The sequence below is a fragment of the Scomber japonicus genome, chromosome 4 (assembly GCF_027409825.1).
Source record: "Scomber japonicus isolate fScoJap1 chromosome 4, fScoJap1.pri, whole genome shotgun sequence".
In the NCBI taxonomy this organism is placed as follows: Eukaryota; Metazoa; Chordata; class Actinopteri; order Scombriformes; family Scombridae; genus Scomber; species Scomber japonicus.
In genome coordinates, this window is record NC_070581.1 from 20,160,504 (window position 1) to 20,187,274 (window position 26,771).

The following is a 26,771-nucleotide window of genomic DNA, read 5'->3' on the forward strand; positions in this document are numbered from 1 at the left end:
GGGAACACTGGTTTGCAGTAAAGCACCAAATACAAACAAAATCAAAGTAAACACATTGCATGCCTTGCCATGCTGTATAACTTTTTTTTCTCTATGCTGTGTGCTGCATGTGCTGGTACAGGGTGGCGTACTTAGCAGGAGAGCTTGTACGAAATCTGAAATCAAAGCAACCAGAACTCGACATCACTCCCAGAGATGAACTTTGTGTGGAGATTGCTGGTCTTTGTCATGACCTGGGTGAGTGATACACACCTTTCATGTAATAGTTTTTAAATAGATTTGAAATCTTTAGGTGGATGGTTGTCACTGACATCCAGTAAGCACCAGCATACCAGTGTATTATTTATAATGCCTTGTTTCTTAAGTAACTTAACATCAGCTCAGAGCTAATAACCATGACACAGGGTCACAGGGCAAGGTGTGCTTTAAAACTCCCTTATACAAACTGTGTGTATGATGATTGTTTTATGATTGTGATGTGAATGAACCATATTATTGTGATCATGTGTATATGTAACATATTCTGAGGTCAGAAGAGATTTTTAACCCAATGAGATTTCCTGAATAAATAAAGCAAATACAACTATCCAGGGATTGTCTATCAACTGTTTTCATGGCAAATGTTTTTTGACTTGTCAAAACAACTCACTCACAGGCAAATAAAAAAAATTCTACTGTTGGAAAGGGGAGAGAGAGGGGAGAGCACTGTCAATGCTTACAGATATACATAACGGTACACACTTTCAGACAGTCTGTCTTGGAAGGTATTCATGATGTTACATGTTTGCACACAAAGAGTGACATAAATTGTTGTGTAAAGAATGGAAAAATAGACCTTGGCACCCTACTTATTCACTATACAGATGGGGGACAAATTAAAGGAAAAACCAACATGAAATATCTTAGTAAGGAGTTGTGCCAGCACAACAGTCAATGCAATCAAGAGCTTTGCAAGCATTCATTTTACAAATGTCTGAACTCTACAGGAAGGATGAACACTATTCTTCCAAAAGATACTCTCTCTCTTTTGATGTGATTCAGATGTGCATCGCCAACCACAATTTCCAACCCTATTTACTAATGTCTCTCTGATAGATCTTAATGCAGATGTCTTTTATTCATTAATGAACCACCAGCAACATTCAAATACACTGTCAATGCTTACAATACTTAGTGAATATGCCACTGTTCATACCGCTGTGACCATCAGCGCTGCTTCTAAAGGTTCAGTGATACATTCAGTCTGTTACTGGTTCAAACTGTGTTTAGTTCAGTACAAAACTAGACAATGCAAGAACAATATATGAGGTTAACAGTTCAGTAATCTACTACAACTAGCACTATCATTAAGTTCTATTTATTTATCCATACCTAGGACATGGACCCTTTTCTCATCTGTTTGATGGAATGTTCATCCGCAAAGCACGTCCAAAAAAGAACTGGAAGGTAAGAAACAATCAAACTTTATATGTGTGTGTGAGATAAGATAATAAACAACTACAGTGTTTCCCATTAATTATATAGACTGTGGCGGCCCGCCAAAGTGTATTATTACATAAATAATCTATATTAATGTGTCTTAATGTGGGTATGTTGCAGCATGAGACTGCCTCTATACAGATGTTTGACTACCTGGTGAATGCTAATGGTCTACAGCCAGTGATGAAGAAGTATGGCCTAGAGCTCCCTAAGGACCTGGACTTCATCAAGGAAATGATTGCAGGAGCTCAGGGAATTAATGCAGGTCAAGGCCAGGAGGTACCTTCCTGTGTCAGTTTTGTGAAATCAGTCAATATCATTATACAGCTGCCAGTGTCTGATGCCATTATTGTTCTGTCATCTTCAAAGTGGCCATATAAAGGCCGACCAAAGAACAAGTCCTTCCTCTATGAAATCGTGGCCAACAAAAGAACGGGCATTGATGTGGACAAGTTTGACTACTTTGCCAGGTGAGGCTTGTTGAACAGTTACTGTAGGATAATTAACTTTTCCCATCAGAGTTATGAACTTAGAGAATATTTAATTGCCACAATAACAGTATTCTCCTGATTATTTTAACAATGTTTGGGAATCTCAAGCCTACTATTGTTGTTTTAACTTTACAAACTCATCTTCCCATTTTTCCCCACTCTTCTAAGGGACTGCCACCACCTGGGCATTCAGAACAATTTTGACCATCGCCGCTTCATCATGTTAGCCAGGGTGTGTGAGGTGGCTGGAAAGAAGCACATCTGTGTTAGAGACAAGGTGCTGACAGTTTTACTCACTTTTTTAAAATCTGATTTTTATACAGCACAATTGTAAAGATTAATTGTGACAAAACTAAAAGCAATACTCTCAACAGGAAATTGGAAATGTGTGTGACATGTTCTACACAAGGATCAGTCTCCACAGAAGAGCCTACCAGCACAGAGTGAACAAGATCATAGAGTCTATGTGAGTACCTATTCATCCCATGTTGGTATTCTAACAAAATGTAGCTTGGTCTCCTATCTGATCAGGAGTTTATTTACTTTGTTTCATGATTTACTCTTTTGTATTACATACAACAAAATGTTCTTAAAAGTGACAATATATTATTTTATTTATCCAGGATCACAGAGGCCCTTTTAAAGGCAGATAAGCACATCCAGATTGAAGGCATAGAAGGGAAGAAGGTCACTCTCTCTGAAGCCATAGATGACATGGAGGCCTACACCAAGCTGACAGGTACAAAGAGATCACTATGTGCCATTAGTTTATGTTTTTGTAACTTTAAGAGAAAATGAGAGGTGACACAAATTTTATCATTTAAAAAAGATAGATATCAAGGAATTTCAGCAATAGAGATTAGATTCATGCTTGTCTTTTTAACACAGTAAGTTTTCATATTTATTACTTATTTAAAAAGCTCTTAGGATGACGAGTGAGTGTTTAGAAAAAATAACACAATTTAGGGAGACAAATTTAGCTGGGGTTGTAAATCTTCATATAATCAAATAAGTACAGAGCCACAAGCATTACCCTGGACTTTAACACATCATCCAGCATATTTAAATAATTGAGAAAATACTGATAGTCAACAACAACAAAACAACCCCACAAAATAATGTAATGCAATGCTTGTTGACCTAGGAAGGATGTGTCACAAACATGTTAAATTTAATATGCTGTTACAATTAATAGAAGTTTTAAGTGGTCATCAATCAAGTACTAGAACTTTCTATTCTGAGATAGATACTAATATAAAAAGACAATACCCTCCAAATTCTAGATAGCGGGTATCACTCTTAGCACCATGCATGTCACTTCAGCATGTGGAGAAATCAAAGCTAGACAAACAAAGCTAAGTAAGTATTCAGTGGATGGAAACATCAGAGGGTCAATTAAGAGTAGAAGCATAATAAATGTTTTCTCCAGATCCTTTTATAAAGCAGATTTAAATCTAATTAACATTGTAATGTAATTTTTTTAAACTATTTTTAATCACAGTTATATAGCCTAGTTTTGTCAGTTATTCCTCTCATTTTGTTGAGTTAATTATAAATTTTTAGAAACACTATAAATTCATTTGTGACCTTGTCTTTGGTTTGTTTTAACTTTCTCTGCTTGTCCTGCAGATTGTGTGTTTGAACAAATACTCACCTCCTCCTCTAAGGGCCTGAAGGAGGCTAAGGGGATTCTGCAAAGGATTCAATCTCGACAACTTTACACGTTTCTGGGCCAAACAAAGGCCATGACGCTGTATAAGCCAGGGGATCCACAGACGAAGAGAAGAAGATGTGATGAGAGTTTCATTGATGTCACTGAGGTTTACACCATGTCCTTGTGTGCTGAGACCATATTACACTTCTTCTAGATGTGGACTAAAACATAATCTATTCCAGTCACTGCTCAGAATTGAATTAAGAGGATGTGATAGCAATGTGAATGTAGTGTTACGCTATGTCTATACTAACACCATGTCTACTCAGAAAGCATTTCAGGTGCCTTTTCTATTTTCCTCCAATTAAAACAGAAGCATATCTGTACCATGAGATGTCTATGAGATGGATGACTGAAAAATCCTATTGAAACGCCTCTGATGTTGACACATTGTAGTCTGCTTTAAAACACAGTTTTTTTGTGTGAAAATAACTTGCATCCAGCATTTCCAGGTTGCTTTGTAGAGACATTTTGTCCACAGAGAAACATTAGAAAAACTGCAAAATCACTTCCTTATCCTCTTTTCAGTTGGCAAACAACAAAATGGTTGTAGAACAGCCAATGTCTTGAGCGACAGTCCGGTTGAACAAATCATTATTTTATGGTTGCAATATCTGACAAAATTAAACATAAATACGGGTTCATGATAGGGCTGTAGTACTCTAGTCTGGTCACACTCTCAAGTTTTTTATTGGGATCTCAAACTTATCTAACAATGTTCAACAGAGAACAGCTATTTCATATTCAAATAATTTTATCATGGTTCACAAATACTGCACATGACTGCTGTGGCTCTGGTGTGTGTGTGTGTGTGCACGTGTGCGTGTGTGTGTGTGTGTGTGTGTGTGTGTGTGTGTGTGAAAGAGAGACAGAGAGAGAGGCAGAGAGAGATAGTAAAGTGCTATGCAAGTGCAATCTATTCATATATACACATCATTCTCAAGGTGCAGTGCTGATAAAATAATATTTTAATGGAAGAAACATTGTCTGGCAAATCAACCTCAATTTATGTTAATGTGGGCACATCAACATTAACATATATTGAGCTGTATTGAAGTCTTGTTTGTTGTCAAGATGAAATGAGTTAAATTGTCCCTCACACTTTTCTCATCCCTCCCTCAGGAGATGATGTCCACTTGGAAAGAGGAATTGGCCATCCCTCAGACTGATGTTGGGCTACAGCCAGATGACTTTGAAATTCTAGTGAGTTTTCAAGTTTCACTTCAGTTTTCTTAAATATTGGATTTTGTTGATTATCATTTGATTTGTAGGGTGTAGCTTACCTTTGCTATGGCATAATGTATTTGCCAAAATTTAAAAACAGGTTTCTGTCTCACTCTTCTCTTTTAGAAAGTCACAATGGACTATGGGAAGAAAGACAAGAACCCTGTGAATGAAATGTATTTCTACAGCAAGAATGATGTTACCAAAGCTAAACAGATCCCTGAAGGACAGGTCAGTAGTATAGAACTGAAAGCAAGACATTTCATCCTCAGTTTGTTACTTTTGTGGTCATTATTCTTTCTTAAATGTATGTTGCTGTCATTCCTGTCAGATGTCTGAGCTGCGTCCAACATGCTTTTCTGAGACACTGATCATGGTTTACTGCAAGAAGACTGATAACAAGAGTGTGAAGGCTGCTAAGGAACACTTTGTCAAGTGGAGCGAGAACAAGGGCTTTCAGGTAATATTTAGACACCCTAAAGAAATTGTAAAAGGCTGCAGCGTACTAGCAATGCCAATGTCAGCTGTAAACATCCCTCCTGTTGTCAATCTTAGCAGAGCAGACTCTGTATTATGGTGCATCCTCAATTTCAGAAGTTATTAGATATAGTTGGATCTACTTTGTTTTTTATTACAATTTGTATGACAGCATGCTTAAAGGAGAGTGAGACATAACCATTGACTAGAGATATATATCGATACCGACTGATATGAAAAAAATTATCGTATCAGGATTTTTTCCCATATCGCCCAGCCCTACTTTGAAGCCTAATTTCATGTATTTGGTGATTTTTTAATCATTCAAATTTGGCAGGGTGGTTAACAACACACTTTTCTGTGGTATGTCAAACTCAGAACACATACTTATTCTTACTTTACACAGACTTTAAGATGTCTTATAATAATGTTAATTTTGTTGATAAAGAAAAAGTAAGACATTTTCACAGTTCATTGTTAATACAGATGCACTTGTCCCTCTTCTGTCTGTTTTTTTAATACAGGTTGGAGAGACAGTTGGACTGTAGCTCATCACTGACTAAAATAATGAAGCTGAAGATGTGGAAAAATTAGAAACTGAAAAAAGAAAGAAAACATTCACATTCACTCATTGGTTCATTACAGTTAAAACATTTTCTATAAAGTGAGTAGAACAGCAAGGCTTAAATCATTAGAGCACTAAAGTAAAGCATTTGAATCCAAAGAGATTATTTCAGAGTATAAAAGAAGATGCATTATTGCACTTTCAGGCCTTGTACTTCTTACAGCCCTGTTCAAACATGTTAGTTTTAGTTTTAGATATATCTTGCTATATGTAGCTGCATTTAATTTTAAAGGAATCACTGAATCATTGACTCACCATGTTGGTAACAAAAATATAACATAATGTAATTCTGTTGTAAACAATTAACCATGGTGATTTAAAATGTTATTGTTTGAAACTGAATGTGTATAGATCATGTGTCAGGGCTTTCTTTTATTTAGCTCAGTTTTTTGTGGTGTTTCACTGGAGACTTTTGAAAAGAGGTTATCAAATCCACAATCAAAAGTTCAATTGACAAATTAGCTGTGTATTACTTGGTGATGACAAATGTTAAAGTATAACTAACATGTGTAATGCAGTCTTTTAATATGAACATTTTATTGAAGTTTTAGGGATTTCAAACAGTTACTGGTATTTGGTTTTAATGTAAATGATATGAATGGATGTGAAAATCTGATTAGATATTTTAACTTTGGGTGATTTGATCAGAAACAGCTTTGGTGGTTGTCGTTTTTAGTTGGTTATTTTATTGTAGCTTTCTTCACTTTCAGCATTTGTTTTTACTTGTTTTAAATGTCTCATTTCATCATGGCTTTCTATTGTACCTATCTATATGAAATAAGAATTGAATAATTAGTGATAAATCATTTATTACTGTTACGATTACATTATATATCACTATTTTACTTCTGCTTAGCTGAACCTGGGTGTTACTTTCATCAATGTTATTTAAATGAATTAAGTTAAGACAAACTTTGTGTCATCTGGTTTTGTGGATTGTGTGACAAAACTTACGCTCTCACTATGTTATGGGACTTAAAGGGAAACCTAGCAGATGGTATTAGGACCTTTCAATTATAATCCTATTGAGACAGGTTAATAACAGATTGTGCCTGCACGATTTAAATAAAACAGTTTCTTTGTTGTGTGACCATGTGTATTTCATTTCTTTCAACACCAGAGGGAGCCATGTTTTTCAAGAAAAAACAATGTGCTTATGACTCAGCAACAGTATATTTCTTTAATTCCTAAAAGTTCCTTAAATAGTTTTGCAAGCTGGAAAAAGGTAGTCTATATTGTGTGTTACCAAGTTATTTAATATTACTGTCATGTCTTTTTTTGGCTAGAAATGTATTTTTATGAGTGCTAATCTAATCTGCTGTTAGCATTAGCTATACTTATGTTAGCCATTATTAGCTAGCAGGCTTCAAAAAATATGGTAGGGAGAACAGGGTTGGTTGTCAGACTCATTGCATCTTGTTTCCCAGACAGTGCTTTTAAAACGTGTTGGTACTGACAGTTTCTGAATTTGGGTTGAGATGTTATTTTCAAGGTAATTTCCAGAATAAACCACTTGACATTGAAGTGAGAGGATGTTTAGTGCTTTTCATGTGACCATGTAAATATCCAGCTCACAGTCAGTGTTTCTCTTCTAGGCTTTTACACAATGGGTTTACAATAATAAATGATCAGGATCTGTCCTTTAATTCCCACATAAAACACATTTCAAGGACTGTCTTCTTTCATCTGCGTAATATTGCAAAAATTAGACATATCCTGTCTCAAAATGATGCTGAAAAACTAGTTCATGCATTTTTTACTTTTAGGCTGGACTACTGTAATTCATTATTATCAGGCTGTCCTAACAAGTCTCTAAAGACTCTCCAGCTGGTCCAGAATGCAGCTGCTCGTGTTCTGACAAAAACTGGAAAGAGAAATCATATTACTCCTATTTTGGCTTCACTGCATTGGCTTCCTGTAAAATTCAGAATAGAATTCAAAATCCTTCTCCTTACCTTCAAAGCTCTCAAGTCAGGCTCCATCATATCTTAAAGAGCTTATAGTACCTTATGTACCTACTAGAACACTGCGCTCCCAGCATGCAGGTCTACTTGTGGTTCCTAGTATCTCCAAAAGTAGAACGGGAGGCAGACCTTCAGCTATCAGGCTCCTCTCCTGTGGAACCATCTCCCAGATTTGGTCCGGGGGGCAGACACCCTCTCTACGTTTAAGAGTAGGCTTAAAACTTTCCTTTTTGATAAAGAATTAAAAAATGATTTAAATGTTGTAGCTACTCCAACAAATCCGTAAAGTGCTGTTAAGTCAGATAAATGTTGTGGGGTTAAAACGGCATCTCCGGCTGACAGTGCAGCCTCAAAAAATGGAGGCACTTATGTAAAGCACCAGTACTTCAAAATTACACTTGTAGTACTTGAGTCAATAGACTTTACAACTCTTTTGTTTGCTTTAGTTTCCACTCATCAAGTATCATTCCAGTCATCAAGTCATCTTCAGGGCTGAACAACACATTAACTGCAACAGTAATTAAAAAAATAAACACCACAGTTTCATTTTGAAGCCATATAAAGCAGAAATGTACTTTTTAAATTAAGGACCTTGGCCTAGAATAAAAAGCTCATATCATCATGATGACTCTAAGAAAACCAACTGGCCAGATAACAACTTTGATGTCAGTTGTTAAGGCTAACAAGATTATCTGACTTTATAGCAGCAACAATGTGACAAAGTGATATCTGTCTGTCCAGAAAGTATCTCAAAACCCCATCTATTGACCTCACAACCAGACAATCTTTGCTTAAAAGACAGAGAAAGAGCTGATTCTGCAAAGGTGAGTAATGCAGAGCTGTACTGTATGTCTCCATCGACTGGGAATGGAGAAGATAATCACACATTTCTTGAGATTGACTTTTATATCAAGATTTTGTGTTACTTCAGTGTTGCACAAATTACAATCCTAACTCCCGCTGACAACTGTTGGGTGTTGCTATGTCAAAAATATTACTGGAGATTATCAACCTCCTTTGCTGGGATTCAAATACTTCAAGATACATATCCTATAAAAGGTGGAGAAAAAACATGATTTTACATTCCTCAGTTTTTAAAAGAAATTGGTGTTCATTTCTGATTTTGAACTACTCCACAAAGTTTAGTACTAAATGTATGACATGTAATGTCTATTTCTAAACTGTATAGCATGAAGTAATGCCACATGCATGTACAAAGCATATATGGCCTATGCTAAATAGAGATGCTCATCCCTAGATATGCCTTTAAAATAAATAGAACAAATCAATAAAACACACACTGAACTGCACAAACTCAACAATGTATACACACATTAAAACAATGAACTCAACACAGATATACAGACAAAACAGCAAAACAATTTCCAATAAAAGTATCATGAAAAGTATCATAAAAGACCAAGCACAAGATCACTCATGACTATATGACTGATCCTTCTTTAAAAACTGTATTTGTTTTATTTTAAAATGTTTTTTAGTTGAGGATATTATGTGGCAGTGTATGTTTTATTGGACCCAGCTGAGCCCAAAAAAACTGAGCAGCAGTGACATCTTGTGGTCAAATGAGTGCAGTTGACCGAGAGTACCCATGGGTAGGTACATTATATACAAAAGGAAGTTTACAATGAAGCATGTAAAAAATTATTATACATAAATGAATGTAGACAGTGTGTTAACAGTTAGAGGATAATTTCTTTTTAATTACTTTATTGAAGTACTGTTCCTGCTAGCAAATTCACAATGGACCACAGTCTCTGTTGTACTCCTTTTTTTTTACAGACAGGAGACAACAAATAAGGCAACAAAACATACACAGAGACACAAAATACACAAAAAACAGACAAATAAATAAATAAAAAAAAATTTAAAAAAAATAATTATTTAACTAAAAAAAAAAAATTTGAAATTTAAAAAAATAAAATAAAATGAAATTAAAAAAGGCTCCAGGGGATATCTACACTGTGTGTAAGTGTGTATATGTGTGCATATGTAAGCATGTGTGTGTGTGTGCGTATAGCTATCTGTCAACAGTATGCACTTATTAGGAGGCTCTGATTCTTCCAACTATATGCTCTGGATACAATTTATTCCATTTTTCTTTTTGATTTCTAACTGTTAGAGTGAGTTTTTCCATTTGCAGTGTTTGTTCTATTGTCCTATGCCATACCTGAAGGTCTGGGGATTCGGCTTGTTTCCAAAGTCTAGTCACTTGTTTCAGTGCCATTAAACTAAGCAATTTAAATGTCTCTCTCTAGTATTGATTTTTAAATTTGCATTAATTCCCAAAAAATGTTCATAAGTAATTGGCACTGTAATATCAAAGATGTATTTCATGTCCCTCATCACATTTTGCCAGTACACCTGTATTACTGAACAGGTAAAGAATATGTGTGTTTGATTTGCTTTTTTCTCACCACACCCTCTCCAGCAGCTTGTTTCCTCTGTTTTGTTTAATTTACATCTATCTGGAGGAATAAAATATCTTTGGCTTACTCCTTCCAGTGTTTAGACTGTGATATTCGAAAATTTTCTTTTAAGGATTCTCTCCATTCTTCATCTGAAATGTCTATAGATAACTCTTTCCCCCATTGTTCCTTTATCTTAGTTTCCATTTTTGTTACATTTTGAAGGATTGAGTAAATATTTGCTAGTTTTATGTTTTTATTCCTGTATTCTGCTATAAATCTTAGTATATAGTTATCTAGCTTTCCCTGATTGTTCTGATTTACATAACTCCTTACTTGCAAGTATTTAAAAAACTGTTTTTGTTCTAAACCATATCTAGACACCAATGTTTCATATGGTTCTATGCAGTTATTATTGAATAATTGTATATATAGTTTCAGCCCCTTGTTTTCTCAGCATTCTAAAATCTTATCTGTTCTATATGGTTTGAAATCTGAGTTATGCACCATTTCTCTAAGGAGGATATTGTCTCGCTGCACTTTCAGTCTTTTACACATTTGCTTCCAGTTTTTAATTGTATTTCCAATGCAAAATGTCTTAAGATGTTGTTTTTGTGTATCTGTACTTAAGTATGGTAAAGATCCAAGTAAACCATTTGTTAATTCTTTTTCTATATTAATCCTTTTTTCTTTAGGCTCAGGCCTCATCCATTTCATTATTGTCAATATTTGTGTTGCATAGTAATAATTTTTTAAGTTTGGGGCTCCCAATCCTCCCTTTTCTTTAACTTGAGTTAGTAATTCATATTTAAATCTGTGTTTTTTTACCATTCCAAACAAAGTTGGCAATCATCTTGTTCCATGATGTAGAAAGAAACCTCTGGCAAAGTAACTGGTAATGCCTGAAACAAAAAGAGGAGTTGTGGGAGAACCATCATTTTTATTATTTCCACTCTACTGTATATTCCATTTGGAATTAATGACCATCTCCTTAAGTCCTGTCTTATTTTCTTTTCCAATTTGCAATAGTTATTTTCATATAAATCTTCTAGTTTATTACTAATATTTATGCCAAGATACTTTATCACCTCTGTCTCCCACTTAAAAGTATAACATTCTTTGATACTTGAGTTTATATGTGCTCCAATAGTCAGTGATTCGCATTTATTTTCATTTATTTTATATCCTGATACTAGACTAAAATCATTAATAACATCCATCAGGTGTTTAATGGATTTTTCAGGTGAACTTAAATAAATAATTATATCATCTGCATATAATGACACTTTATGTACCTCTTTCCCAATTTCTACCCCTCTAATGTCTGGATTGTATCTTATCGCTATTGCTAGCACTTCTATATAAATGGCGAATAAAAGTCACTTTTATTCGCCAGTTAGAGGACACTTTACTGGACATGAATATTACTAAACATTATCTCCTGCCATTAATGCTCCAAACTTACAATATGTGGTTTCAATAGATGCTGAAATTGACTTCATAAATGTTATGTAAATGTCTGGCTTCAGCTATTTTCAATGTTGGTATTCAAATTACAGCAATTGTTTTTTGAAATAGGGACTGTATATTATTGTATTGTTTTGTTGTCTGTTGCTTTTTTGTTTTTCTAATTGACTAGAAATAGATATTTATGAGCAGGATCAATCCAGCAATTATGAATCATGATGCAAGTTTTTCCAAATAATTTCTGAACAAATGAATATTTGTGAAAACATTGTTATGAAGACCAACAGCAGTTATGCAATTATACATTTATACATTTTTAAAAATTACATTTCTCACTTTTGGGACTTTGGAGGTCCGTAGACCCCTACCAGTGTGACAATGTGTTAAAATACAACAAGCCCACTCTAATATAAACGTTGCAACTTATCTCAGGCTATATGATATAGCCTATTTTAATAAGCACGGGATAGAAGAGACAAAAACACGAGGAAACGGGGGAAACTTTGCTGTATTGACCCCCTGCTACTCATTTCAGTGGATAAAGTAAATTACAACATTAAAAATTGATATATAGTTGAGTGGTCTACTATAATGTATAATAATAATAAAAATAATAATAATAATGGTTCAAAATAAACAATCACAGATTTCTACAGAGAGGACCCTAAGATAGTTAATGAACTATCTTCTTCCTGCTCTCAACGAAGGCGGTCGCATTTCTCCCTCTCTCTCCTTTTCCCTTATCTTCCCTGCTTTGCTTCTCACGTTTCGTGCTGTCTTGTCTCAACTTGGAGCCTCTCTCTGCATTGCTCTCTAAATCTGAAATCACGGAATTGGTCAACTGGTCTCTCAACGCAATTGACAGAATTTTCTCGACGAGAAGCCTGGGTTCGGGGGAACCTGTCTGTCCTGATGGAACGTTCGCCGCTGGCTACACGATGGACTCCTGGGAGAAGTGGAGGGTCGTGTGCCTGGCGATTCTTTCCGTTGAGGACATCGAGGATGTCTACATATTCGGAACCATGATAACAGGCTATCTGCTGATTGGATTAGGCATTGCCCTGGTGTATCGGAAAAGTCGGGGGTCGGTGTCAGCAGTGCAAATCTCCACGAAGCCGCCCGACATGATTGAGGGAGTGGGCAGAGCTGTTAGCACTCAGACTGCAATTATGAACAGCAACATGGAAAACATGGACAGAGCTATCAGTGCTCAGAATGTGGTCATAGATCGCAAGATGGGAATTATCTTGGAGAAGCTTTCGGCTTTTGGCGGGCAAAGGGATCGATCTGAAGACCAGTAATGGACAAGAGAGTAAGTCATGTCTATTGAAATGCGACTACTCGCCTTAACCCAAACAATCACAATCTAATCTGCATTCCGGCCTTCCGCAGCATCGGCCTTGGCCAAGGCCGCTGCTGAAAACAACTCCCCCATGAGATCGCTGCAGGGAGAAGCCCTGTATTCTTCTCCCTCCCTCCCTTCTTCACGGACACCTGTTGATTGTTGACTCGGACTGGGACACGATCAGGGACGTCTCCATGGCAACTTGCTGTGTTATCGCGAGGACACCCTGCGAACTGAGACACTGATTGTGAAGCTGGACGGAGAAACTCTCCAGGCTTATGTACACACACACATCCATGGACACTTACACACATGCACATATACTACACTTCCCCACCCCCACATCCCACGCCTTCGTCGCTTTTACCCCCAGGTGTGACAGGCAGGGTCCGATGGCGGCGCCGAATATGGCTGCGGCTGGCTGCCTGTCTGAACTGGAACACCTCCCTCCCTACCCCACCCCCCCACACCCCCCACCCGTGTGCAAAAGTTTTTTTGTTTTTGTTTTGGTGTTTAATGTTGTAAAATGTGCTTATATGTGCTCATGTTGCTGGGGTTTTTTTTCCCCGTTCCCACACTGTACTCACGAGAGCACAGTCTGGGTGCTGCTTTTTTTTATCCCCCTCTCTCCTCGTTTTTCTTTCCCCTCTTTTCCCCTCCGTCCTTGCTCAGTCATCCAGTTCTGTCTTGTTATGTATTGTATGTTGTATATGTACGGACGGGTGATTGCTACAATTTCAATATACTTGTACTTGTACTTGTTATAATGACAAATAAAGCCATTCCATTCAACCCTGAGAGAAGGGCAATATTAATAACAGGTTCATTCTACAGAAACATTCATTTTTCTGTCCCTAGCCTTTAGAGAAATATTACTCTAATATATTTAAAAAATATTTTGTTACATTTTTTTGTGTATTTTATTTAAAAAAACATATTATATGAACTATCACACCATTTGGAGCCATCCACTTGGTAATGCTTGCTTTTTAATCAATTATTTAGATCCCCAAACACCACAAAAGTGCCGGTCCCCACAGTCAGCTATGGAGGGAAAGTGCTGTATTTTGAGTTTAAAAATATGTTTTTCTACCATTCAAAATGCAAAAATGTATTAATAACTATCAAATATATGATATAAATGACATATTAAAACAAAATTCCAAATAAATATTATAAAATATATTTAAAAAGTAGTCGTTCCCTGCAGTCATGTCACTGGTGTTACCATGCAACAAAAGTCTTTTATTTTGGAAAAAGAAATCACACTGATGACATGACATGACTTCTTTTGACCTCTTTTCCTGGAGATCTATGAAGAAGGGCCATGGAAAGAACATTGTCTTAACAATTAACATTTATCTCATGATTTCCTATGAAGCTTTCAGTTGACGTCACAGGTGTAACCTACTTTATTGGCAGGGAATTGTAAACAAATAGAATACAAATGTATTAAACTACATAATTTAGTGAATAGATCATGATTGACAACATGTGGTTTCATGCTTTGTAGCAGCCATTTTGTAAAATGCATTTTTCATGAAAACTGTCACTGGTTTTACTGTCACTGGTGTTACCTTCCTTATGGGTAACACCAAAAAAGCAGTTCATGTGGTCCTTAGATAAAAGTTAAAAAAAAAAAAAATCATTAAGCTTTCATTTATGTGCATTCATAAAGTCAATGACTTATGTAACAATGTAGTAAAAGTTTAAATGTTAGAAAGAAGAAAAAAAAATAAAACATCTAGCCATCCAAAAAGTGCACGTTTCTGTAGAATGACCCAACAGAACTATCCAAAGTACATTAAACCTGCAATAAAAGCATTTGAACCTGTAGCTTAAGTGTTTGTCCCATACAGACAGGCTTAGGAAAACCCACTTTTCCTAAGCCCCCCCCCCCCCCCCCGCCACACACACACACACACACACACACACACACACACACACACACACACACACACACACTTTACCATGTCAAAAATCAATACATCACTCTATCCACTCAGCGCTGTTTTCAGAGCTTCATTATTGCTTCATCATTGAATCCGTTCCGCTTGTCTATTGAGAGAAAATCCAAATCAATGAAATTCCAGTCCATGTTTTCACTGTTACCGACAGCTTCTCGCATATCGCGTGCACGCACAAGCACACACACACACACACACACACACACACACAGAGAGAGAGAGACACACCCGGCACTGCTGATGCTCGGTTGATGACAGACACCGGGAACCTTAAGGTGGGTCCATCACTGTCACTAAATGTTCAGGACATTGTTAACTTACTGAAACTAAATATTAGTATTTTGTTGCCTTTATGTTTCTGTCTCTACACAGACTGTTTATTTAGATAACTGTTAAAAATGCTAATGCTACGTTATTAAAATAGTGAAAAGATGAGGAGTTTTCTTTTTGTTGTTCTTGGCCTACACCTGTACTGTCTAATTATCAGCTAGTCAATCAACTGGGAAGTACTTTGAACTACATTAACTTGTATAAAAGGTGTTATAAAGTTTGATTGATCGATAAAAAATAAGCATATCCTGCAACTTTGTTTCCTGGAGTGATGTTTACAACATACATTTACAACCCTGTATGTTTTGTATGGCAGTGATTATACAAAATTATGCTACTGCTACAATCCCCACTGTCCTCTAGGGGGTTCTACAGGATCCCCACAAAAAAGAGCAATCATTAATTGGACATTATCTCATCTCTCGTCTCTCATCCTTAAATAACTCAATGACAGAATCCATGGCTACTTTAGTCATGGGTTTCATACACTTTCTGTTATAAAACATCTGAAAGCAAAACTCTAATCAGATGCAGGACCAACGTCTATGTCAGTTTAGGGGTTCTTTACGTGAAAAAGTTTGAGATTAAATGTTTTAGGAATCTTAATTAAAATGGGTAATTAAGCAGTGTTAACATTATAACTTTATATATTAATCTGCAAAATACACTGCCAACTCAAATTGTCAACATCAAATATATCTATAAAACATATACAACAGATTTCTCTTGCTGGCAACTAAAGCACAGAATGAAAACCACAGTCCTTAGTTTATTTATTCCATATTCATTGCAGTTTTTTAAGTAGCCAGACACCGCATGTTACAGGTTACAGACTGCAGAATCCTAAAAGCACATTTTAATGTTCTCCATGATTCACCAAATCTCTTCCATAAACTTTTCATAAACTGCTTGTTTCGTCCGAGTGAATGCCATCTGTTCATGAGTTCACATTTGGCTACCTGTTCTGCTCAGTTTGTACAGTTTTATATACAAACATGTAAATATTATTAACAATAATGGTATCCGCAAGTAGGAAGAAGAATGTCACTGGGAAACAGGACACATTTATTTTTTGAAACTTTCTTTTTATTAAGTTTTCAATTCTTTTTCAACAATAAAAGGACAAACAATGAAATATAAAAACAGAGAAAAAACAAAATCATATAGAACAGACAGGTTGACAAGGTTGACATAGGGCATACATTAGAGCAAATGGGGTTATCATTCACAATGACAATGAGTTACACGTTAGAGAATATGAAGTCCACTTTTCCCAGTACTTGGTAAACTGTTCAGCTCTTAGTCTTAGGACAAAGGTCAGTTTTTCCATGCACTGTATTTCGTTGACAATGGTGATCCAGTCATTCTTTGATGGCAAATTTGTCTGCAGCCATTTCCGTGTAATGGCCTTTTTGCTTGCAGCCAAAAGCACTTTGTAAAGATAGTTGTCTTGAACCATAAGTCCAGCTGGGAATTTACCCAGGTATAACGTGATGAAAGAAAAATCAACTTTTAAACCAAGGATTGACTGAATTTCTTCAGCAAGTTCTTGCCAATATGGTTGGATAAGTGGGCAAGCCCAGAATATATGAAAGTGATCGCCATTGTCTGGCCACATTGTCTCCAGCATTTATCCTGTCCCTGAAAACCCTGCTGTTTAAATTTCAATTTAGGAGTGACAAAAAATGTTATTATGTTCTTCCAGCAGAATTCTCGCCAGGCTCTGGAGTTGGTGATTTTAGCTTGACCTGCCCAAACAGATTTCCAATCATCCTCAGATATCTCCAGGCCAGACTCCTCCTCCGATTTTTGCTTAATCTGAATAGCCTAGTAGAATGGTTCTTGGAGTTTTGTAATCTTTTATAAATTTGTGAAATTAAATGTTTACTGTCTTTAGCATTATATGCATCGATAAATATACTGATCAGATTGGCATCCTTGTTATCTGTTAGTTTGATTTCCTTGTTGAAGTAGTCTCTGACCTGGAAATATCTGAACATATCCTCTCTTCCCAGTCTGTATGATTTACAGATGTGGGTGAAAGACTGTAGGCCATCCTTATCAGCTATAGTGCAGTAGCGCCGTGTCAGAGCTTCATTATTGATTGAATCCGTTCCACTTGATTGACTCCAGTCTATGTTTTCACTGTTACCGACAGCTTCTCGCATATCACGCACAAGCACACACCGACACACACACACCGACACCGACACACACACACACACACACACACACACACACACACACACACGGCATTGATGATGCTCGGTTGATGACTGACACCGGGAACCTTAAGGTGGGTCCATCACTGTCACTAAATGTTCAGGACATTGTTAACTTACTGAAACTAAATATTAGTATTTTGTTGCCTTTATGTTTCTGTCTCTACACAGACTGTTTATTTAGATAACTGTTAAAAATGCTAATGCTACGTTATTAAAATAGTGAAAAGATGAGGAGTTTTCTTTATGTTGTTCTTGGCCTACACTTGCACTGTCTTATTATCAGCTAGTCAATCAACTGGGAAGTACTTTGAACTACATTAACTTGTATAAAAGGTGTTATATAGATAAAGTTTGATTGATCAATAAAAATTCATTGTGGGTCCTTATTAAATAAGAAAACATATAAAACTAATAACAAAGACCCACAATTATAGCCTATGTATATTATATATTTATCTATTTACTTATTATTTATTTATGTTGATAATTAAGTATTAAATTATATAATTATTTGTTCAATCATTTAAGCTTTCATTTTAGCGTTTTATGTCATTTAAATGTTATTAAACAGTTAATTACACAATTATTTCTTTGTTTATATATTTAGTTTTGGCACTTAGAACGTTTCACATATGTGTAGTTTACCTCATTTGTCATTGTTGCTGCAATAGGACATAATTCTATTGAACAACTTCATCAATGTAAGATCTCTCAAAGTAAATGAAGATTATAGTTCCTTTCTAAAAACAACCCAAAAAACTAAGTGTCTATGCTCCTGAATGTGAATATGAAAGTAATCAATTTAAATATTCATACAGTCCCATCCCGCCCCATTCCCTAGAGATAATACAAGGATATCATTTAAAGGGTAAACAATCAAAGCCTGTTGAGCAGCTGCCAAAGTGGCACAGAGGCACACAGACAGGTGAGCTACAGACTCTCAGGTGACTCTCAGGTGATGTCTTACTAAAAAATGCAGCCAGAAGTTTAAGGAGTAAAATAAAGAATAATACAAGCAGAAGTTTTAAGATACTTTAAAAATATCAATCAACAAACTGAAAGAAGGACAGAGCTACAGAATCTCAGGTAAGGTTTTAATTTGGTTTATAGCGGTTGTTGGTTTCAGGATTTTATACATTTATTTTCTTGTAACAGCTATTATGAAGATCTATAATGTGTCAATTTTAAATATCAAGTTTAGTCTCCGTTCTGTAATAATAATAATAATAATAATAATAATCAGGGGTGTGCATCTCTCCAATATAAGATGATCCAATACAGATAGATACACGGGGTACGATACAATTCAGGGACGATACATTTTAATATGGAATGATTTGGTGCGATTCGACTCCGTATGATTCGATTCAATTCAATACAAATTGATTTTGTATGATTGGATGGGATATGATGCAATCTGATACAGTTCCTTGTTTAAAGTAGACATTCATTTTACATTATAAATCATCTCAAGTCAATCCTATAAATGTGCCATTGCTTATCTTCACATATATATATATATATTGACATGTATCAGCTCAGAACCACGTCACTGTGTATCACCTTTTCCCATGTCATCTCACTGAGTGTTGACATTAGTTGTGCTACCGCTGCATTTTAGTGCTGTTTTACACTCCTTACACATTGCAACAGCAATCAAAAGTCCAAAGTCTCATGATAGTTTTATGAGAGAGAGTGAGAGTGTGTGTGAGAGAGAGAGAGAGACAGAGAGAGAGAGAGAGAGAGAGAGAGACTGGACACTGAGCATGTTTTGGGTCATATTGTTTATCATATCAGCAATTTTGACACGCAACACAGGACAGTGGTTCTATGAATAGAGTAAAATATGAAGTTGTGATATCAGTAATGTAATTGTGCCATACAGGACAGGTCAGTGGTTCTGTGAATAGAGTAAAATATGAAGTTGTGATATCAATAATGTAATTGTGCCATACAGGACAGGTCAGTGGTTCTGTGAATAAAGTGAAGTATGGAGAGAATGTGCTTTGTACATAAAAATATCCATCCCAACCTTCTTTATATTATATATATAGTATTGGAACAAAAGATTGCCACTGAATTTTATTTAGGCAGCAATTAAATTCTTTCCTAAACAATTCAGGCAATGTAAATTTGAAGTACATAAACATAATTATTAGGAGACATGGTTGCAGATCAGAAATGATAAAAATATTAAGTGTTTCATTTCAACAAGTTTGTTTTGTGTCCTGAAATGTTGTGTTTGTTTGTGTTGTGTGTCTTGTATTAGGTGCTACCTTTAATGAACTTTCTGCGCTTTCAAATAATTTCAAAAAATATTTTTTTTCTTCTGACATTCTGAAGTGTTTTCAGGTTTTTCTAAAAGTTTTTTCTTTTTCAATCGATCACAAAAGACTTGCTATGAGGGTAATGACCAAATTAATAGGTAAAAAAAAGAAAAGGTGGGTATTGTTCAAATGCCAGGTGTCTTTTGTGCCCTTAAAGCTGTAGTAGACAGTATGATACATCATTATTTGAGTGACTAACTTTAATAATCAACCACTTGTCAGGTCAACAAGAACTGAAAACATCAGATATATGCAGATTTGACCTCTGCTCATCCTCAGCTTAAAAAGCCCCAAAAAGAGAGCATCAATGGAAGGACCATTACCGAAGAAGGTAACTGTATCCAACTATTCATCACACTACATTTCAATACCATAAAAATAGGAGATCTAAAACGTAGGGGAGTTGTAGAGGATGAAAAATAAGCAGAAAGGGAGTGTGAAGGTGTGTAGAGTTGCATGTTTAGAGTTGTTGTTTCGAGAAGCAGGAAGCTGGACAAAATTAAAATGAAGATGATTGCAGTATGAAAAGAAGATGAACTGGTTTGCTGATCCCTCAGCAGAACTGGTTTCACTAGATGTGTCTAATGTTTGTGTTTTGCAAGGTGTTCAATGATTCCATCCATGGTCATGTGGAGTTGCACCCGCTTCTCGTCAAAATTATTGACACACCTCAGTTCCAGAGACTACGAAACATCAAGCAGCTGGGAGGGGGCTATTTCGTTTTCCCTGGAGCATCCCACAACCGCTTTGAACACTCAATCGGGTATGTGCTCATGTTGTCAGATAGACAGTTGTGTTTTAAGTTGTTCATAAGCCAAATGAAGGGAACACTGGTTTGCAGTAAAGCACCAAATACAAACAAAATCAAAGTAAACACATTGCATGCCTTGCCATGCTGTATAACTTTTTTTTCTCTATGCTGTGTGCTGCATGTGCTGGTACAGGGTGGCGTACTTAGCAGGAGAGCTTGTACGAAATCTGAAAACACAGCAACCAGAACTCGACATCACTCCCAGAGATGAACTTTGTGTGGAGATTGCTGGTCTTTGTCATGACCTGGGTGAGTGATACACACCTTTCATGTAATAGTTTTTAAATAGATTTGAAATCTTTAGGTGGATGGTTGTCACTGACATCCAGTAAGCACCAGCATACCAGTGTATTATTTATAATGCCTTGTTTCTTAAGTAACTTAACATCAGCTCAGAGCTAATAACCATGACACAGGCACATGACCTTGGCACCCTACTTATTCACTATACAGATGGGGGACAAATTAAAGGAAAAACCAAACCAACATGAAATATCTTAGTAAGGAGTTGTGCCAGCACAACAGTCAATGCAATCAAGAGCTTTGCAAGCATTCATTTTACAAATGTCTGAACTCTACAGGAAGGATGAACACTATTCTTCCAAAAGATACTCTCTCTCTTTTGATGTGATTCAGATGTGTCGCCAACCACAATTTCCAACCCTATTTACTAATGTCTCTCTCTCTCTGATAGATCTTAATGCAGATATCTTTTATTCACTAATGAACAACCAGCAACATTCAAATGCACTTTCAATGCTAAAGTTTCAGTGATACATTCAGTGTGTTACTGGTTCAAACTGTGTTTAGTTCAGTACAAAACTAGACGATGCAAGAACAATATATGAGGTTAACAGTTCAGTAATCTACTACAACTAGCACTATCATTAAGTTCTACTTATTTATCCATACCTAGGACATGGACCCTTTTCTCATCTGTTTGATGGAATGTTCATCCGCAAAGCACGTCCAGGACTGAACTGGAAGGTAAGAAACAATCAAACTTTATCTGTGTGTGTGAGATAAGATAATAAACAACTACAGTGTTCCCCATTAATTATATAGACTGTGGCGGCCCGCCAAAAGTGTATTATTACATAAATAATCTATATTAATGTGTCTTAATGTGGGTATGTTGCAGCATGAGACTGCCTCTATACAGATGTTTGAATACCTGGTGAATGCTAATGGTCTACAGCCAGTGATGAAGAAGTATGGCCTAGAGCTCCCTAAGGACCAGAATTTCATCAAGGAAATGATTGCAGGACCTCTGGGCACTAATGCAGGTCAAGGCCAGGAGGTACCTTCCTGTGTCAGTTTTGTGAAATCAGTCAGTATCATTATACAGCTGCCAGTGTCTAATGCCATTATTGTTCTGTCATCTTCAAAGTGGCCATATAAAGGCCGACCAAAGAACAAGTCCTTCCTCTATGAAATCGTGGCCAACAAAAGAACGGGCATTGATGTGGACAAGTTTGACTACTTTGCCAGGTGAGGCTTGTTGAACAGTTACTGTAGGATAATTAACTTTTCCCCATCAGAGTTATGAACTAAGAGAATATTTAATTAACAGTATTCTCCTGATTATTTTAACAATATTTGGGAATCTCCAGCCTACTATTGGTGTTTTAACTTTATAAACTCATCTTCCCATTTTTCCCCACTCTTCTAAGGGACTGCCACCACCTGGGCATTCAGAACAACTTTGACCATCGCCGGTTCATCATGTTAGCCAGGGTGTGTGAGGTGGCTGGAAAGAAGCACATCTGTGTTAGAGACAAGGTGCTGACAGTTTTACTCACTTTTTTAAAATCTGATTTTTATACAGCACAATTGTAAAGATTCATTGTGACAAAACTAAAAGCAATACTCTCAACAGGAAATTGGAAATGTGTGTGACATGTTCTACACAAGGATCAGTCTCCACAGAAGAGCCTACCAGCACAGAGTGAACAAGATCATAGAGTCTATGTGAGTACCTATTCATCCCATGTTGGTATTCTAACAAAATATAGCTTGGTCTCCTGTCTGATCAGGAGTTTATTTACTTTGTTTCATGATTTACTCTTTTGTATTACATACAACAAAATGTTCTTAAAAGTGACAATATATTATTTTATTTATCCAGGATCACAGAGGCCTTTTTAAAGGCAGATGAGCACATCCAGATTGAAGGCAAAGGAGGGAAGAAGTTCACTCTCTCCAAAGCCATAGATGACATGGAGGCCTATACCAAGCTGACAGGTACAAAGAGATCACTATGTGCCATTAGTTTATGTTTTTGTAACTTTAAGACAAAATGAGAGGTGACACAAATTTTATCATTTAAAAAAGATAGATATCAAGGAATTTCAGCAATAGAGATTAGATTCATGCTTGTCTTTTTTAAACAGTAAGTTTTCATATTTACTACTTATTTAAAAAGCTCTTAGGATGACGAGTGAGTGTTTAGAAAAACTAACACAATTTGGGGAGACAAATTTAACTGGGGTTGTAAATCTTCATATAATCAAATAACTACAGGGCCACAAGCATTACCCTGGACTTTAACACATCATCCAGAATATTTAAATAATTGAGAAAATACTGATAGTCAACAACAACAAAACAACCCCGCAAAATAATGTAATACAATGCTGGTTGGCCTAGGAAGGATGTGTCACAAACATGTTAAATTTAATATGCTGTTACAATTAATAGAAGTTTTAAGTGGTCATCAATCAAGTACTAGAACTTTCTATTCTGAGATAGATACTAATATAAAAAGACAACACCCTCCAAATTCTAAATAGCGGGTATCACTCTTAGCACCATGCATGTCACTTCAGCATGTGGAGAAATCAAAGCTAGACAAACAAAGCTAAGTAAGTATTCAGTGGATGGAAACATCAGATGGTCAATTAAGAGTAAAAGCATAATAAATGTTTTCTCCAGATCCTTTTATAAAGCAGATTTAAATCTAATTAACATTGTAATGTAATTTTTTAAAACTATTTTTAATCACAGTTATATAGCCTAGTTTTGTCAGTTATTCCTCTCATTTTGTTGAGTTAATTATTAATTTTAGAAACACTATAAATTCATTTGTGACCTTGTTTTTGGTTTGTTTTAACTTTCTCTGCTTGTCCTGCAGATTGTGTGTTTGAACAAATACTCACCTCCTCCTCTGAAGACCTGAAGGAGGCTAAGGGGATTCTGCAAAGGATTCAATCTCGACAACTTTACAAGTTTCTGGGCCAAACAAAGGCCATGACGCTGCATAAGCCAGGGGCTCCACAGACGAAGAGAAGAAGATGTGACGAGAGTTTCATTGATGTCACTGAGGTTTACACCATGTCCTTGTGTGCTGAGACCATATTACACTTCTTCTAGATGTGGACTAAAACATAATCTATTCCAATCACTGCTCAGAATTGAATTAAGAGGATGTGATAGCGATGTGAATGTAGTGTTATGCTATGTCTATACTAACACCATGTCTACTCAGAAAGCATTTCAGGTGCCTTTTCTATTTTCCTCCAATTAAAACAGAGTCATATCTGTACCGTCAGACGTCCATGTGATGGATGACTGAAAAATCCTATTGAAACGCCTCTGATGTTGACACATTGTAGTCTGCTTTAAAACACCGTTTTTTTTGTGTGAAAACAACTTGCATGCAGCATTTCCAGGTTGCTTTGTAGAGACATTTTGTCCACAGAGAAAACAACAAAATCACTTCATTATCCTCTTTTCAGTTGGCAAACAACAAAATTCTGTGTAACAGCCAACGTCCGTTTGAACAAATCATTATTTTATAGTTGCAGTATCTGACAAAATTAAACATAAATGCAGGTTCATGAAAGGGCTGTAGTACTCTAGTCTGGCCACACTCAAGTTTTTTATTGGGATCTCAAACTTATCTAACAATGTTCAACAGAGAACAGCTATTTCATATTCAAATAATTTTATCATGGTTCACAAATACTGCACATGACTGCTGTGGCTCTGGTGTGTGTGAAAGAGAGACAGAGAGAGAGGCAGAGAGAGGTAGTAAAGTGCTATGCAAGTGCAATCTATTCATATATACACATCATTCTCAAGGTACAGTGCTGATAAAATAATATTTTAATGAAAGAAACATTGTCTGGCAAATCAACCTCAATTTATGTTAATGTGGGCACATCAACATTAACATATATTGAGCTGTATTGAAGTCTTGTTTGCTGTCAAGATGAAATGAGTTAAATTGTCCCTCACACTTTTCTCATCCCTCCCTCAGAAGATGATTTCCACTTGGAAAGAGGAATTGGTTAAAGCCCTCCCTCAGACTGATCCTCAGGTTGGGCTACAGCCAGATGACTTTGAAATTCTAGTGAGTTTTCGCGTTTCACTTCAGTTTTCTTAAATATTGGATTTTGTTGATCATCATTTGATTTGTAGGGTGTAGCTTACCTTTGCTGTGGCATAATGTATTTGCCAAAATTTAAAAACAGGTTTCTGTCTCACTCTTCTCTTTTAGAAAGTCACAATGAACTATGGGAAGAAAGACAAGAATCCTGTGAATGAAATGTATTTCTACAGCAAGAATGATAATACCAAAGCTAAACAGATCCCTGAAGGACAGGTCAGTAATATAGAACTGAAAGCAAGAAATTTCATCCTCAGTTTGTTCCTTTTGTGGTCATTATTCTTTCTTAAATGTATGTTGCTGTCATTCCTGTCAGATGTCTGAGCTGCGTCCAACATGCTTTTCTGAGACACTGATCATGGTTTACTGCAAGAAGACTGATAACGAGAGTGCTAAGAAACACTTTGTCAAGTGGAGCGAGGACAAGGGCTTTCAGGTAATATTTAGACACTGATTTTTTTAATCATTCAAATTTGGCAGGGTGGTTAACAACACACTTTTCTGTGGTATGTCAAACTCAGAACACATACTTATTCTTACTTTATACGGACTTTAAGATGTCTTATAATAATGTTAATTTTGTTGATAAAGAAAAAGTAAGACGTTTTCACAGTTCATTGTTAATACGGATGCACTTGTCCCTCTTCTGTCTGTTTTTTTAATACAGGTTGGAGAGACAGTTGGACTGTAGCTCATCACTGATAGCTAAAATAATGAAGCTGAAGATGTGGAAAAATTAGAAACTGAAAAAAGAAAGAAAACATTCACATTCACTCATTGGTTCATTACAGTTAAAACATTTTCTACAAAGTGAGTAGAACAGCAAGGCTTAAATCATTAGAGCACTAAAGTAAAGCATTTGAATCAAAAGAGATTATTTCAGAATATAAAAGAAGATGCATTATTGCACTTTCAGGCCTTCTACTACTTCTTACAGCCCTGTTCAAACATGTTAGTTTTAGTTTTTAGATATATCTTGCTATATGTAGCTGCATTTAATTTTAAAGGAATCACTGAATCATTGACTCACCATGTTGGTAACAAAAATAACATAATGTAATTCTGTTGTAAACAATTAGCCATGGTGATTTAAAATGTTATTGCTTGAAACTGAATGTCTATAGATAATAATTTCATCATGGCTTTCTATTGTATCTATCTATATGAAATAAGAATTGAATAATTAGTGATAAATCACTTATTACTGTTATGATTACATTATATATCACCATTTTACTTCTACTTAGCTGAACCTGGGTGTTACTTTCATCAATGTTATTTAAATGAATTAAGTTAAGACAAACTTTGTGTCATCGGGTTTTGTGGATTGTGTGACAAAACTTACGCTCTCACTATGTTATGGGACTTAAGCATATGGTATTAGGACCTTTCAATTATAATCCTATTGAGACAGGTTAATAACAGATTGTGCCTGCACGATTTAAATAAAACAATTTCTTTGTTGTGTGACCATGTGTATTTCATGTCTTTCAACACCAGAGGGAGCCA

The 26,771-nt window shown here is 36.0% G+C and overlaps 2 protein-coding genes across 2 annotated transcripts in view; both read left to right on the plus strand.

The window, feature by feature from the left end:
* Positions 1 to 13,168, plus strand: part of LOC128357605 (deoxynucleoside triphosphate triphosphohydrolase SAMHD1-like) — a 37,092-nt gene extending 23,924 nt beyond the window's left edge. Inside the window, exons 4-16 of the mRNA XM_053317969.1 lie at positions 122 to 237; positions 1,376 to 1,446; positions 1,600 to 1,758; positions 1,849 to 1,949; positions 2,139 to 2,247; positions 2,345 to 2,436; positions 2,594 to 2,709; positions 3,600 to 3,723; positions 4,343 to 4,349; positions 4,807 to 4,891; positions 5,039 to 5,139; positions 5,240 to 5,368; positions 12,662 to 13,168. Coding sequence (XP_053173944.1) covers positions 122 to 237; positions 1,376 to 1,446; positions 1,600 to 1,758; positions 1,849 to 1,949; positions 2,139 to 2,247; positions 2,345 to 2,436; positions 2,594 to 2,709; positions 3,600 to 3,723; positions 4,343 to 4,349; positions 4,807 to 4,891; positions 5,039 to 5,139; positions 5,240 to 5,368; positions 12,662 to 13,168 — 1,717 coding nt within the window. The remainder of the gene's footprint in view (positions 1 to 121; positions 238 to 1,375; positions 1,447 to 1,599; positions 1,759 to 1,848; positions 1,950 to 2,138; positions 2,248 to 2,344; positions 2,437 to 2,593; positions 2,710 to 3,599; positions 3,724 to 4,342; positions 4,350 to 4,806; positions 4,892 to 5,038; positions 5,140 to 5,239; positions 5,369 to 12,661) is intronic.
* A 4,613-nt stretch (positions 13,169 to 17,781) lies between these two features.
* LOC128357606 (deoxynucleoside triphosphate triphosphohydrolase SAMHD1-like) lies at positions 17,782 to 25,953 on the plus strand. The gene is made up of 15 exons (XM_053317970.1): positions 17,782 to 17,805; positions 20,128 to 20,150; positions 20,657 to 20,824; positions 21,006 to 21,121; positions 21,789 to 21,859; positions 22,014 to 22,172; positions 22,263 to 22,363; positions 22,546 to 22,654; positions 22,752 to 22,843; positions 23,001 to 23,116; positions 24,006 to 24,125; positions 25,123 to 25,230; positions 25,378 to 25,478; positions 25,579 to 25,698; positions 25,930 to 25,953. The coding sequence occupies exons 1-15, from the start codon at positions 17,782 to 17,784 to the stop codon at positions 25,951 to 25,953; spliced, it is 1,452 nt and encodes a 483-aa protein (XP_053173945.1).
* The last annotated feature ends 818 nt before the right edge of the window (positions 25,954 to 26,771 follow it).

Coding starts and splice junctions, on each gene's coding strand:
- LOC128357606 (XM_053317970.1), top strand. CDS start 17,782: ATGACTGACACCGGGAACCTTAAG. Junction 23,117..24,005: donor GGCCTATACCAAGCTGACAG/GTACAAAGAGAT, acceptor CTTGTCCTGCAG/ATTGTGTGTTTGAACAAATA. Junction 25,231..25,377: donor TGACTTTGAAATTCTAGTGA/GTTTTCGCGTTT, acceptor TCTTTTAGAAAG/TCACAATGAACTATGGGAAG.